At 44.1% G+C, this 15,425-nt stretch overlaps 2 protein-coding genes across 2 annotated transcripts; both read left to right on the forward strand.

Annotated features, from left to right (window-relative positions):
- On the forward strand, window positions 1-11,443 carry LOC101759239. The gene is made up of 17 exons (XM_004954460.4): window positions 1-275; window positions 684-802; window positions 969-1,014; window positions 1,182-1,254; window positions 1,348-1,405; window positions 1,693-1,788; window positions 1,902-2,019; window positions 2,565-2,831; window positions 3,367-3,468; window positions 3,647-4,004; window positions 4,093-4,206; window positions 4,393-5,024; window positions 5,311-5,504; window positions 6,018-6,240; window positions 6,496-6,615; window positions 6,903-7,670; window positions 8,083-11,443. Exons 1-17 carry the CDS (start codon window positions 84-86, stop codon window positions 11,152-11,154), a joined length of 6,552 nt encoding a protein of 2,183 aa, XP_004954517.1. The 5' UTR covers window positions 1-83; the 3' UTR covers window positions 11,155-11,443.
- Window positions 11,444-11,982: 539 nt separating this feature from the next.
- On the forward strand, window positions 11,983-15,283 carry LOC101759922 (zinc finger CCCH domain-containing protein 19). The gene is made up of 4 exons (XM_004954462.3): window positions 11,983-12,036; window positions 12,314-12,518; window positions 12,914-13,024; window positions 13,113-15,283. Exons 2-4 carry the CDS (start codon window positions 12,420-12,422, stop codon window positions 14,898-14,900), a joined length of 1,998 nt encoding a protein of 665 aa, XP_004954519.1. The 5' UTR covers window positions 11,983-12,036; window positions 12,314-12,419; the 3' UTR covers window positions 14,901-15,283.
- The last annotated feature ends 142 nt before the right edge of the window (window positions 15,284-15,425 follow it).

Here is a 15,425-nt window from a genome sequence, read left to right on the forward strand (position 1 = left end):
ACACGGACAAGCCCCCACCCGACTCGAGTCCGTGTCCTCCGTCCGACCTGACGAGCTCGACATCGGCCTCCGGGCCCGCCGCGATGGCTACCCCGCGCTCCTCCCACCACCTCTCCGCCGCCTCCGCCGGGGGATACCCCCCGCCGCTGCCACCCACGCCCCCCAGCGCTCCGCCCGACATGGGCGCCGGCGCCGCCGCCAAGCAGATCGTCGATTCCCTCCTCGCTCGCTTCCTCCCGCTCGCCCGCCGCCGCATCGAGACCGCGCAGGCTCAGGTCAGCTGCCCCCCATCTCCGATTCGTATTCCACGATTTCATTTCCCACCACCTCATGGCCTGCGTTTCGCACTTCACTCTTCGCTTCAACTCCACACCACTCTTCGCTTGGTAGCCTCTCTGCATGTCCAGATGCCCAATTCTACATTGGAGAAGGCTTAATGAAGACGCTCGTGCTAGGTTTTATCTGTAACTTATGTTAGTCAGTTTTTTCCATGCTGGAGAAGCTTAATGAAGTACTGATCTTGATATGTACATCCATTTAGAGGCACAGTATACCCTTTAGTTAAATACCAGATGCGCTCAATTCATTTTGGGAGATATTACACGATTTTCATATAGCATGAGGGGAGTCAAGATTTCAAGATGGGCAGAAACCTTATCTAATTCTAATTTTGAAAATAACAGGATGGACAATACCTCCGGCCATCAGATCCAAGCTATGAGCAAGTACTGGATTCTCTCGCCATGGTTGCTAGACACACACCTTTACCTCTTTTGGAAGCTCTTCTTCGGTGGAGAGATAGGTATGCTGAGTGAAATCTCCAACCTTATAATATTAGGTTCCGATTATTTCACATTCAGCTTTGTGGCTTACCAATTAGACTTGCCTACAAACTGTTGTGCCAACCCTAGAAATCTCTTTGCAGTCCTTTACTTTTTACTGAAATGTTATTCATAACTATTTGGCAGTGAATCGCCAAAAGGTCTTCATGATGCATCAACATACCAAAAGAAGGTTTGTTATCAATTGACCATGTACTTTCATAGTAAGGATCACTTAGTTCCCTACCATCAGTTGTATATCAATAAAACAACACCAGACACACATTCTGTAAATTATACCATAGCTGCAAGTAGTCCTCTTGTTACCAAATTTCATAGCTGCCTTTTGTCCTTACTCAGCTTGCTATCGAGTGCATATTCTGTTCAGCCTGCATTCGGTTTGCCGAGTACTGTCCACAAGAGGGCATAACAGGTTGTTTGTTTTTCCATTTTTTCTTCTCTGACTTCTTTGCGGAGTTACTTTTCAAAGTAGTCGACTGACATCTTGCACTTCATTTTTCTCTAGAGAAACTTTGGATTGGCCTGGAAAATTTTGTATACGATTGGATAATTAATGCAGACAGGTAAGGTTTTTACTGCCTTCACCAACATGTTTGTTTAGTGGTAAAAGTAGCATACATCTAACGCTCCAATTTGTATTTTGCATTTATAAGCCCAACTTTATCCTGACATTTCATCAAAATAAAAAAAATCAAATGTTAACTGCATAGTAAATGTTTTCCGTCTTATTTCAACAGCATCCACCCACGTTTTGGGTCCTGTCATTTTGTTGTTTTTCTTTTAATTGGCAGCTGGAGTTTATATACTTGTGGAAGCTGATTTTGTCCCCTGCCTTCTGTACTTTCTGCAGGGTTGTCAGCCAAGTAGAGTATCCTTCATTGGTTGATTTGCGGGGTCTACTCTTAGATCTTGTTGCGCAGCTTTTAGGTGCTATATCACGCATAAGGTATGCTTCTTACATTCTTGACTCGCATGGATAAGGTATATGACTGAAAATATCACATGGAAGCTGTTGCATTGTGTCAAGTTGCTGAGACCTACGATGTTCGATTCATACAGGTTCAGCTCTGTGACAGAAAGGTTTTTCATCGAGCTTAATACACGGCGTAGTGATACACCTGCCCTTAGAAGTGAGACACTCAGCATAATCAATGGGATGCGCTACCTTAAATTGGGGGTATGATAAGCAAAACAGCTCCAGTGCTTTATAATTTCATACTTGTGTTTGTTGATAGGGAGTTGGTAAGGATCAAAGTCCATGTCTTTATTTTTCTTGGCATTTTTTGGCTCACATATAGACTGTTGAAATTCTGCTTGCTATTGAGCTACTGTGCTCCATGTCCAAGCCTATTCTCCAGTCTCCATGGACCAAATTGTTAGAATAGTCATGCAAATGATAGTCCCAGACTACTTATTTCAGGATTGATGTTGTGGTTTACTCAGATGCACCTAATTACCTATGGTTCTGTTTATGCACACTGCATCCATAAAGTACTCAATCTTAATTTCAATTACAATACGAAGTTATTTGCTTGTACGAGTACAATATGGAGATTGGTTACCTGTTCACTTTCTCATCTGTGAATTAATGTTTGCTGATAAAATGGCCATATGCAATGCCTGTGCACTTCAAAGTTATGGCTAGGTATAAGAAATGTATTTCTGTTTTGTGGAGAGATGTATACAACATTTTAGTTCCTGCAACTCATTTACTTTTTTCAGGTGAAGACGGAGGGTGGTCTGAATGCTTCTGTATCCTTCATTGCAAAAGCAAATCCTCTAAATCGTCCTCCCAACAAAAGAAAGAGTGAATTGCAACATGCTTTGTGCAACATGCTCTCAAGTATACTTGCCCCACTTGCAGAGGGTGGAAAGAACCATTGGCCTCCACTTGGTGTAGAACCTGCATTGTCACTTTGGTATGATGCTGTCACGCGAATAAGAGTCCAGCTCATGTATTGGATGGATAAGCAGAGCAAACATGTTGCTGTAAGTTGATGAAATAAAACTAGTTATATACTTAGTACTTGCATCTGTACAAATAGTAGTATGTATTAACTCTGCTTATTAGTCTGGGTGTTGTCTTCTCTTCGGAAGACTCTGAAAATGGTTGGATTGTTATTTTTCTTGCAAAGAAAGCGACCATATTGCTTGTGTCTCTTGAATTGGATAAATGATCAAATTCCATGTATGATCCTAAGCACTTCATGAAACATTAAATTTCAAACCTAGAAACTCAATAAGTCAATCATGCTTCATGCTTGGGGTTTATCTTGTCAACTATTTGATGTGATAATGTAAAGTGGGTGGCCAACATACTTTGAACTTATTGCATGCTCCACTGTTTGTGAGCACGATGATTTGAATGTCACAGTGTGAAATATTGTGAAAATTATTTGTGAACTTTAGCATGTTAACGATGTTTAGAATTTGTGGGTGAACAATGCAACAAGCTCCTCACTTTCTCTCTCTCTCCCATTATTTTGGTAACATTATTAATAAACAATGCTGAATCTTATTCCAGGTCGGTTTTCCACTGGTTACCCTTCTACTTTGTCTTGGTGATGCCAATACATTCAACTCTAATTTTTCCCAGCATATGGAAATCCTGTATAAGTATCTCAAGGTAATTTTTTTTTCTGTAGACATGATATGATATGATGACGAGAACAGTAATTTCATGTGATGATATCAGAACATTTCATGACTGAATATTTTATTTCCAATGTTTCTGATCACTGAAACCTAATATTCTTCCTTTGTGATGCTTTTGGAATAACTCTGAATTATTCATTATTATACAGGACAAGAATCATCGATCAATGGCATTGGATTGTCTGCATCGACTAGTAAAATTCTATTTGAATGTTTATGCGGATTACCAACCGCGAAATCATGTATGGGATTGTTTAGACAGTGTTACCTCTCAATTACTTACTGTTTTGAAGAAAGGCTTGCTGACTCAAGATGTGCAGCACGATAAACTTGTTGAGTTCTGTGTGACCTTAGCTCAGAGCAACCTGGATTTTGCAATGAATCATATGATATTGGAATTATTGAAACCGGATAGTTTAAGTGAAGCAAAAGTTGTTGGTCTTAGGGCTTTGCTCGAGATTGTTGTTTCTCCATCAAATCAACAAGTTGGCTTGGATGTTCTCCAAGGTAATGAGGGCACTGGGGTAGTTTTGTTTTGCTTAACCTTAATCTTTATCTGAAAATGTGGTAACTGTATTTTGTTCTCAAATTTCAGTGTTTGGTATTGGGCACTATATTCCAAAGGTGAAGTCAGCAATTGAGTCAATATTAAGGTCTTGCAACAAGGCGTATAGCCTAGCACTTCTCACATCATCAAAGGCAACAATCGGTATGCTGCTACATCTCATTATATGTAGCAATATTTCGACTTACTCAGCAAGTTCTGTCGTTACTGTCTATTCGTTTGGAGAATGCTCTAGAAATTGTTGTATTAATTGTAAAAGATGGGAGCAATATGTATTAGTTGTTTATCATTTTCTTATTTACTCTATGATTTCTAACATTATTTTTTCAGATAATGTAACGAAGGATAAATCTCAGGGATCACTCTTCAGGTCTGTGCTTAAATGTATCCCACACTTGATAGAGGAGGTGGGCCGTAATGATAAAATGACTGAGATTATACCTCAGCATGGCATAAGTATTGACCCTGGTGTTCGTGAAGAAGCGGTGCAAGTGTTGAACAGGATTGTACGATTCCTACCTAACCGTAGGTTTGCCGTGTTGAAAGGAATGGCCAACTTTATCCTGAAACTTCCTGATGAATTTCCTCTTTTAATTCAAACATCACTTGGACGCCTGGTGGAGCTGATGCGGTTGTGGAGAGTATGCCTATCTGAGGAAGTTTTGGCAAAAGACATACAAAATGTGAGACGCTCTAGTATAGGAGGCGATGCGCTACAGAGGTCTCCTTTTCATAGGCCCAGGGATGTATCTGAATTTCGTGCCTCAGAAATGGATGCTGTTGGCCTTGTCTTTCTCAGTTCTGCTGATGTTCAAATAAGGCTCACTGCCTTGGAGTTACTGCGATGTGTTCGAGCGCTGAAAAATGATCTCAGGGATTACTCGGCAAATGAATGGGGTGACAATAAACTGAAACTTGAACCAGAGCCAATATTTATTATTGACATCATAGAGGAAAATGGGGTGAGTTCTTTTTTTAAAAAAAATTATGTGGCATTTTCTGGATGTTAATTTCTTTTGAGTCGCTAGAAAACTTGTTTGGAATTGTTCAAATTTCTTAGGAAAGGAAAGATGCACAATAGTAATTTTCTCTTGCCTCCGAAACTCCCATGGAGCTACCATGTTCCTGTGGGCCTAAGATTTTGTTGGAACAAGTGTTATCATCAAACTGTTTGTTTCCTTTTCTTTTCAATCTCTGATCACACAAGAAAGGATACCACAACGTAAAGTTGTCTTTATTAATTCACAGGAAGACATTGTTCAAAGCTGTTATTGGGATCCAGGGCGGCCTTATGATCTAAGACGTGAAATGGACCCTATTCCTTTGGATGTGACGCTTCAATCCATTTTGGAGAGTGTAGATAAAAGCAGATGGGCGCGCTACCTCAGTGAAATTGTGAAATATGCAGCTGAACTTTGTCCTAGTTCTGTGCAGGATGCAAGGTAAGAACTCTGTTTTTTATTGGAATTTTTGCATGCACGATTTTATATGGTGAATGCTACTTGTTCTTATTTATTTCCTTCTAATGCCAACTTTGACCTTACGTTCTGGAGTTCAATCAGGCATTGCTTTCCTGCAATCTGGTGTACTAATTACTAAATAGTTGAATCCAAAAACTAGTAGTTACATCTTGGGCTGAAGCTCAGAATATGGTCATGACCTGGTGCTATGGTGGGTACCGATGGATAGTTGGCTGAGAGCCTAATATAACAAATGGAATGGTTATACACAACCTTGCCTTGGTTTATTAATGATTTTTTTTGTTTCAGAACAATATTAGTTTTCTAGAAATCAGCTGGACTCTTTCTTTCAGGCCCAATCGCTTTTCCTTGTTTGCTTGTATCTTTTAAGAACTGGTTGGCGCTTGCTCATCCCATAGAAACACTATTTTCTGCACTGATTGTATGATGCGCTATATTTGGTTGTCTTATTAACTTTACTGTAAAACTCTACAGAGTAGAGGTCATTAGGAGACTCGAACAGATTACTCCTGTTGAACTCGGTGGAAAGGCTCAGCAGTCACAAGATACTGAAACTAAACTTGACCAATGGTTGATATATGCCATGTTTGCATGCTCTTGTCCACCTGATAATAGAGAAGAACTTCCCCTCAGAGCATCAAGAGAAGTCTTCCATATGATTTTTCCATCACTGCGTCATGGTTCAGAAGGATATGCAGTAAGTTAATGCAACGATTAATTTTGCATTGTTTTATCCTGCCTTGCATATTACGTTGCAATCGCATATTACTGCAGTTTGTTCTTTCTTGTCCTTCCTACCCGTATTCTTTGTTTGGCTTCCACAATAGGTTTGCTGTGTAGTAAACTCCAATTGAATATGCACTTTCAGCATATTCTACAGTTATCTGATTAGTGAGTAGTGAACATATACTTAGAATTGTTTCCCCCCTTTGGATGATTTCTTTGTCTGCAGCTTGCTGCTACATCTGCCCTTGGTCACTCGCATTTAGAAGTATGCGAAACCATGTTTGGTGAGCTGTCAGCTTTTCTTGAGGAGGTGTCATCAGAAGCAGAAGGAAAACCTAAATGGAAGGTACAGTGTCTGAACTTTCTCCTAAAAGTCAGTATATTAATGAAATTCAGTGAACTTTCTCCTAACACATACAATAGTAGTACTAACTTGTATTGTAACTTGTAAAATATGGTACCCATATTTCTGACATCTGTATGTTTATTGCTTGAGAATGGGCATTGCTCTTGTGACTTAAATTGACAAAAGAAAAACCCTATACTCATCTCTTTAAATCATGTAGATGAAGATTGTAGGCACAGTTATTCAAATACTCTCTATCTGATGGCTTATTGTGTTTGGTTCATCAGAATCCCAGGTCCCGCCGCGAGGACCTGCGCACTCATGTTGCAAATATACACCGAATGATAGCTGAGAAGGTTTGGCCAGGGATGCTTAGTCGGAAGCCTGTGCTCCGTCTGCATTTTATAAAGTTCATTGAAGAAACATACCGCCAAATCAACATGTCATTGCCCGATAGCTTTCAAGACTTGCAGCCTCTGCGATATGCATTAGCATCTGTCCTGAGATATCTAGGTCCAGAGTTTATTGATGCAAAATCTGAACGGTTTGACAACAGAATGCGTAAGAGGCTTTTTGATCTTCTTCTTACCTGGAGTGAGGATTCTGGTAGTTCATGGGGACAGGAAAGCAGCAGTGACTATCGCCGTGAAATTGAGCGATATAAAACTAGTCAGCATACTAGGTCAAGGGAATCTCTTGACAAACTTGCATTTGACAGGGAAATGGCCGAGCAGTTGGAAGCTATTAACTGGGCTTCCATGAATGCTGTTGCTTCATTGCTTTATGGGCCTTGTTTTGATGATAATGCAAGAAAGATGACTGGCCGGGTGATATCATGGATTAATAGTTTATTCATGGAACCATCTACAAGGGCACCTTTTGGGCATTCACCAGTTGATCCACGAACTCCGTCGTACTCAAAGCATACTGATGGAGGACGTTTTGGTGGAAGGGACAAACAGAAAACTAGCCACTTTCGAGTTCTCTTAGCAAAAACCGCACTGAAGAATATATTGCAGACAAATTTGGACCTATTTCCTGCTTGCATAGATCAGGTAAGCTGCCTATATTTGTTATGTCCACTTTCTGAATATCTTAGCAGGTAGACTATATACATATTTGCGATGTTGTTCAAATCATATATCTCATGGAATAGTTACACTTGCTCTAAGAATTTTTCATGCTAAAGTTTTCTTATCAGACCAATGCATAAATTAAATCCTGAGCTAACTGCTTTATCCTGCACAAGTTAATTTACACTAAAGTTTATTCTTTCTTTGAGTAGCATTCTTTGTTTATTCTTTCATATCTCCTTCAAGAAGTTTCTTTTCTTTCAGGCAAAACAGACTTTTCACTTTGATTAAAAAGTATATGATATGTTTTCAATGACTTGGGCATTATTCTGTTTATGTGCGTGCCACCAGCTGTTAATTTTTGATGGCGCTGATTTTTATCAATAATTTGCAGTGCTACTCTCCAGATCCTCTAATTGCAGATGGCTATTTCAGTGTTCTGGCTGAAGTCTACATGCGTCAAGAGATTCCAAAATGTGAAATCCAGAGACTTGTGAGCTTGATCCTCTACAAGGTGGTTGATCAAACAAAACTGATCCGTGACAGTGCCCTCCAGATGTTGGAGACGCTTTCTCTTCGTGAATGGGCTGAGGATGATACTGATGGTATTGGGCATTACCGGGCTTCTGTTGTTGGCAACCTCCCGGATTCCTACCAACAATTCCAGTATAAGCTGTCCTCAAAGCTTGCCAAGGACCATCCTGAGCTCAGTGAGCATCTATGTGAGGAGATAATGCAGCGCCAGCTTGATGCAGTGGACATTATTGCACAGCATCAGGTCCTTACTTGCATGGCTCCTTGGATAGAAAATCTCAACTTTGTGAGACTAAAGGAATCTGGCTGGAGTGAGAGGTTACTGAAAAGTCTTTATTATGTGACATGGAAACATGGTGATCAGTTTCCTGATGAGATTGAGAAACTTTGGAGCACTGTTGCAAGCAATACTCGCAATATCATCCCAGTTTTGAACTTCTTGATCACAAGAGGGATCGAGGACTGTGATGCCAATCCATCAGCAGAGATCACTGGTGCATTTGCTACTTACTTTTCTGTTGCAAAGCGTGTCAGCCTTTATCTTGCTCGGATTTGCCCACAACAGACGATTGATCACTTGGTCTGTGAGTTATCTCAGAGAATGCTCGAGGACAATGAGGAACCAGTCAGGCCTGGGAAGGTTGATGTCTCTGCAAATGTTGTATTGGAGTTTTCTCAAGGGCCTACTGCCTCTCAGGTTTCAACAGTCATTGATAGCCAGCCTCACATGTCCCCCCTTCTTGTTCGTGGTTCCCTTGATGGTGCCGTCAGAAATGTCAGTGGAAACCTGAGCTGGCGGACATCTGCAGTTACTGGCCGAAGTGTATCTGGCCCACTGAGCCCATTGGCTCCTGAGGTAAGCATTCCAAACCCCACGGCAGGCCGATCAGGCCAGCTGCTTCCAGCATTAATGAATATGTCAGGGCCATTGATGGGTGTTCGAAGCTCTGCTGGTAATCTGAGGAGCCGTCATGTTTCCAGAGATAGTGGTGACTACTACTTTGACACCCCAAACTCAACCGATGATATTTTGCATCAAGGGGGCAGTGGAGTTCATGGGATCAACGCCAATGAGCTCCAGTCAGCATTGCAGGGGCACCAACACTTGCTTTCGCGTGCTGACATAGCTTTGATTCTTCTGGCTGAAATTGCCTATGAAAATGATGAAGACTTTCGTGAAAATTTACCTCTGTTGTTCCATGTCACATGTGTTTCGATGGATAGCTCAGAAGACATTGTGCTCGAGCATTGCCAGGACTTGCTCGTGAATCTCCTCTATTCACTTGCTGGCCGTCATCTTGAACTATATGAGGTTGAAAGTAGTGAACGAGAGAACAAGCATCATGTGGTAAGCTTGATAAAATACATTCAGTCTAAAAGGGGCAGCCTGATGTGGGAGAACGAGGATCCTACCCTTGTCCGGACCGAACTTCCTAGCGCTTCACTCTTATCAGCACTTGTGCAAAGCATGGTTAGTGCTATTTTCTTTCAGGGGGACCTTCGTGAAACTTGGGGTTCTGAAGCTCTTAAGTGGGCCATGGAGTGCACATCTCGTCACCTGGCTTGTCGATCGCACCAGATATATCGTGCATTGCGTCCCAGTGTTAAAAGTGATAGCTGTGTATTGCTCCTGAGATGCATCCACAGATGCTTGGGTAATCCTGTTCCAGCTGTGCTGGGTTTTGCGATGGAGATATTGTTGACATTACAAGTTATGGTTGAGAACATGGAGCCTGAGAAGGTTATACTTTACCCGCAACTCTTTTGGGGCTGTGTTGCACTGATGCATACCGACTTTGTGCATATATACTGCCAAGTGCTCGAGTTGTTCTGTAGGGTAATTGATCGCTTGACATTCCGTGACCGGACAACAGAAAATGTTTTGCTCTCAAGCATGCCACGTGATGAGTTTGACATCAGTGGGTATGTAACTGACCTCCACAGGCTGGAGTCTAGAACTACTTCAGAGAGATTGCTATCTGTAACCGAGACTGGGAAGGTCCCTGCTTTCGAAGGGGTGCAGCCGCTGGTGCTGAAAGGGCTCATGTCCACTGTTAGCCATGGATCTGCAATTGAGGTGCTATCTAGGATCACGATACCTACATGTGATTCTATATTTGGGAGCCCCGAGACTAGGTTGTTGATGCACATCACAGGCCTTCTTCCATGGCTCGGTTTGCAGCTCACGAAGGAAGTACAAGCACCTTCCCTTGGGCCAGCCTCACCTCTGCAAGAGCAGAACCAGAAAGCTTACTATGTGGCATCCAATATTTCAGTATGGTGTCGTGCCAAATCTTTGGATGATCTAGCTGAAGTGTTCGGAGCATATTCGTACGGGGAGATCATGTCGTTGGAAGATCTTTTTACGCGAGCTTCGCCAGCAATTTGTGCGGAGTGGTTCCCTAAGCACTCATCGTTGGCCTTTGGGCACCTGCTGAGGCTGCTGGAGAGGGGCCCTTTGGATTACCAGCGAGTGGTTCTTTTGATGCTTAAATCGCTGCTGCAGCAAACCCCCGTGGATCCATCCCAGATACCCCAGGTGTATAATGTTGTGTCGCAACTAGTGGAGAGCACATTATGCTCGGAGGCACTGAATGTGCTGGAGGCCCTATTGCGGAGCTGCAGCGGCGTGACTGGGGGGCAAAGCGAGGAAGTTGGGTTTGGTGAGAATGGACATGGGGCTGGGGAGAAGGTTCTTCAGAGCATGTCGTCTTTCAAGGCTAGGAGTGGACCGCTCCAATATGCTGGTGGGTCAGGATTGGGGTCTTTGATGGGGCAAAGCGGTGGCAGCGCCGCGGATAGCGGAGTGGTGGCGCGAGATGTTGCGCTGCAGAACACGAGGCTGCTGCTTGGACGGGTTCTGGACACGTGTGCCCTTGGGCGTAAGAGGGATCACAAGCGCCTGGTGCCCTTTGTGGCAAACATCGGGTAGAGGCGTTGGTTGATGGATGGCAGCCTTGTATTGTACTTGTACAGCATTGCTCTTAACTGGGGTGGGCTGATGCACAATTTTGAGTCATGGCTGGGCAGCGGTTGACTGCAGTCCAATGTATAGTTTCAGAATTAATTGTGTATTATTGTTGTTTTGGTTAGGGAAACCAAACATGAAACTTACTTTCTTTCTTTCTTTCTGTCTGTCTGTCTATCTGTGGTGTATGTATTACATGATGTGCTAATATACTGGGAAAATTGAAGGGACTGATGATTGATGTTTATTGCTGATGTGTTGCCTGTGCGGTACTGTGCAGGTATCGTATTATCACGTATGGGTGCTGTGCCGTGGCCTGTGGGTGGGTTGGTGGGTTATCCTGTGAACCGGGTGGGCCAGGCCTCATTCAGACACATCTCATCTTTTGCTTGTTTTATTTATGATGATGCGATAAGGAAGGCAAGGCAAAAGCGAGCCTGTATGTTTGAGCCCTTTCCTTTGTTTACCAAATCAAGCGCAGGAGGAAGTATCTATCACCAGATCCAAAGAGAGCAGACCGTTACATGTATGCATGCAATGCAGATCTAGCCGGGATCGATCGGCTGGCTAGTGTAGTAGGAGTAGCAGGCAGCCACAGAGGCAGTAGCCTATCAAGGTTATCACTTGGATTTGCAAATCCTTCCTTGCCTTGCCTGCCCTAGTTGAGGAGGCAGAGAGCACTGACTGCTGACCACAAACAAATCCCATCCCGTCCCATCCTCCTCGGGAACAAATAAAAAAAAAAGAGGGAGGGAATTGATGGAAATCATCCTCCTCCTCCTCCTGCTGCTGCTGCTTAATCAATCACTCGCTCACTCATCAGCATCATCTATCTACTACTCCTAGGCCATGTTTAGTTACTCCCAACTCCCAACTTTGACACTATGCAAAAAGAAGATTCCCCATCACATCAAACTTGCGGTACATGCATGGAGTACTAAATGTAGATGAAATTAAAAACTAATTGCACAGTTTTGTTGTACTTTGCGAGACGAATCTTTTGAGCCTAATTAGTCAATATTTGGACAATAATTCACAAATACAAACGAAACGCTACAGTGTGCTACAGTGCTGTAACAGTAATTTGGCACCTCCCAAATTCCCCAACTAAACAAGGCCCTAGCTACAAATAAGGAAGGAGGACGAGGGAGCTCCATCCAGCGCGGCCACCTTTTGGCCGGATTCGGATTCCCCCTCCCGCTCCCCCCCCGCATCTCAATATCTCATCCATGGATTCCGCCGCCGCCCGCCCCGACGAGGAGGAGGCGCGCCGCCGCAGGAACACCGACTGCATCTACTTCCTCGCCTCCCCGTTGACCTGCAACAAGGTACTTACCACCCACTGCTATGCTCATTTCTTTCTTTCTTTCTTTCTTTCTCGCAAGACAAGGTGATGGATCCATCGATTTCTCCACCTACTACTACTACTACTACTACCTCTGCATGCCTTAGTTACTCTAGATCACTTCTTCTTATTCATCTCATCCGAGTAACAATTATATGCGTATTAGCTCCTTTTCCTAGCTCAAGTAACAATTATTAGTTTCTAGCTACCCCAGCATTCACCCTTCTGTAAATCAAATCAAATACATGCGTATACGCTGCTTTGCTATTGTTAGTCTCCTACTAGATCTGCTTGCTTACTCTCACCACTCTAGTTGCTAGATCCATATATGGCACTGCAGCTTCTAGCAATTACCCCTCATACATCTCCTGCATGCAGGGAAGTGAATGCGACTTCCGTCATAGCGATGCTGCCAGGATGAATCCCAGGGACTGCTGGTATTGGTTCAATGGCAACTGCGCCAATCCTAAATGCTCATTCAGGCACCCGGTACTCCCTTCCCTAGCCTCCATCCCTACCATTATTCTTCAATCCCATTCATTACTAACAGAAGAAGCATGCTATATCTCCCTTTCAGCCCTTGGACAACCTGCTCGGAGCACCAACAACTCCGCGGGCTCCTCAACAGCCTGCGCCCCAAGTTTCTGCTCCAGCTCAAGCCCACGGATCTGTTCCTGCGAAGCAGGCTGTCCCGTGTTATTACTTTCAGAAAGGCATGTGCGCAAAAGGGGACAGGTGTGCCTTCTCGCACGGGCCAGAGTCTGCTGGGAACCCTGCTCCACAGCCTGTGGCGCCTGCCAAGGTCTTCACCCCTGCTTTGCATCCTAATCCTCAGTTGAAGAACTCGTGGACAAAACCCAGCCCTTCACCACAACAGAATACGCCTGCAGGCATACCGGACAAGTCGAAGCTCAGCGCTCATGATGCTAAACCACTTCAGAAGCAACATGTGACGAGTAGGGTTGATCACTTGTCAAGAATTTTTCAGAATCACAGTAATTCTTATGCGCAATCTGGTTCAACAAAGCATCACAAACCTCAGCCTCCAGTCCAAGATGACTTAACTGAGGATGGTATGGAGGTGGGCGAATTTGTGAGGGAACCTTCCGCTGCTTCTGGTGTTCTTGTTGGCGGTGTCAATGATGACTCTGAACATTCATTCAAGGGAAACCGTAGCAGTTACCACCATCGTACTAATGGTACTGGGATCACGAGGCAAACGCATGGTGGCTATGAACCAGAAAGGTCACACAGAGGTTCAGCCGAGAGGTTGTCGTCAGAGAAAAGGATCTCCCACAGAGAACCTATGCCTGCTGTGGCTGCCAGTAGTTCGGATTTGCGCCACAGGCTACTGAAGCAAAGAAAGCTCAATAATAATTCAAGATCCACTGAGGCCCCTGATGCGAATGACGCGTACCTTGAGGGTGAACGTAATGACCAACATCGCTGGCGACGTGAAGAGCATGATGGCCCCCTCTCCCGATCTCGATTGCGTGATAGAATAAGACTGCCTGGAGAGACATCCCTTGACAGACTTGGGTCACGCTCGGAGAAGGAGTGGGATAGAGGGCCTAGAGGCAGACTGTCACCACCAAAGCACTCGGACCTCCGAGGGAAGCTTCATGAAAGGCTAAAGGCCAGATCAGCTGAGGAGATACCGGGTAATAGTGCAAAGAGCTTGGTGGTGAAGGCAAGTACTGTTGAGGATGCTGAATCATTGAACTTTGCTGGTCCAAAGAGCCTTGCCGAGTTGAAAGCAAAGAAGGGTGTTGGCAGCTCATCAGGAGAAGATGCCATTGTCAAGGGCATCAGCTCATCTCGTATGACTTCAGGAATAATTCCGAGCAGGGAGCCTGCTCCATTTGAAGGTCCAAAGCCACTAAGTGCCATTCTGAAGAGAAAAAGAGAGGTGGCTTCTGAAAATGCTGCTGCCCACTCTGGGAGCATACAGGAAGACGATGATGCTGCAGGAGTGGACGAAGAATCCCAGATCTTAGCAAACGACAAGGTTGGGGAGAACATGGAGGGCAATATAGAAGAAGAAGAAGCTGAAGAGGAAGCCTTCCATCCCGAAGACGATGTGGCGTACGACGATGAAGCTGCAGATCAAGAGCTGGAGGAGCATCAGAATGTAGAGGCAGCAGCGGAAGACTATGACTACGAGGCGGCTGACGCCAACACTGCCGCAGGTCAAGAGCTGGAGGAGCACCAGGATGTAGAGGCAGCAGCAGAAGACTATGACTACGAGGCAGCTGACGTCAACGCTGAGGAGGATAATGAGTACCAGGAGTACCAAGACGACGACGACGACTTGGAGGATGATGATGACGACTTCGCAAGGAAAGTGGGCGTCATGATCTCCTGAGCGAGGCAAGTTGTTTGAGACCCAAGCAGCAAGAAGAGTGTTTGTGGTTCTCCCAGGATTTTCATCTCTTTTATTGCGACATATTTTTAATTCACTTCGCAGAAGACATCTAATATAGTTGGGAGAACAGATATAGAAGAAGGGAAGTGAAAATGAGCTCATGTATCGGAGAGCACGCTTGTTGTATTGTATCAACCAAACTAAGAAGGATCAGTGGCCGACCTGTCTGTACTCACCCAAATGTTGCTACATTGCCGTGTTGTATTCCAACTTGTATTACTAGCTGACACGAGACCTAACAGATACATCATACTCTACTTGTATTTGTTCTTTGGTGCAGAAGATGAAAAACCGATTGCTGGTAGAGCACACATTACATTCTATTTGTGTCTCCAGATTTATAGTTTTGATGTTTATTTGTTGGTTGGAAGAGAATCCAATTGGTGTCTTCCCATAGGAAGATGCTAGTAGAACTGTAGAAGGGTCTCATATAGTGCTGAACCGAACCCCACCTCCCCCCCCCCC

The sequence above is a fragment of the Setaria italica genome, chromosome I (genome assembly GCF_000263155.2).
Source record: "Setaria italica strain Yugu1 chromosome I, Setaria_italica_v2.0, whole genome shotgun sequence".
NCBI classification, from domain to species: domain Eukaryota; kingdom Viridiplantae; phylum Streptophyta; class Magnoliopsida; order Poales; family Poaceae; genus Setaria; species Setaria italica.

Coding starts and splice junctions, on each gene's coding strand:
- LOC101759922 (XM_004954462.3), top strand. CDS start 12,420: ATGGATTCCGCCGCCGCCCGCCCCGACGAGGAGGAGGCGCGCCGCCGC. Junction 12,519..12,913: donor CCCCGTTGACCTGCAACAAG/GTACTTACCACC, acceptor TCCTGCATGCAG/GGAAGTGAATGCGACTTCCG. Junction 13,025..13,112: donor AATGCTCATTCAGGCACCCG/GTACTCCCTTCC, acceptor TCTCCCTTTCAG/CCCTTGGACAACCTGCTCGG.
- LOC101759239 (XM_004954460.4), top strand. CDS start 84: ATGGCTACCCCGCGCTCCTCCCACCACCTCTCCGCCGCCTCCGCCGGG. Junction 3,469..3,646: donor TCCTGTATAAGTATCTCAAG/GTAATTTTTTTT, acceptor ATTATTATACAG/GACAAGAATCATCGATCAAT. Junction 4,207..4,392: donor ATCATCAAAGGCAACAATCG/GTATGCTGCTAC, acceptor TTATTTTTTCAG/ATAATGTAACGAAGGATAAA.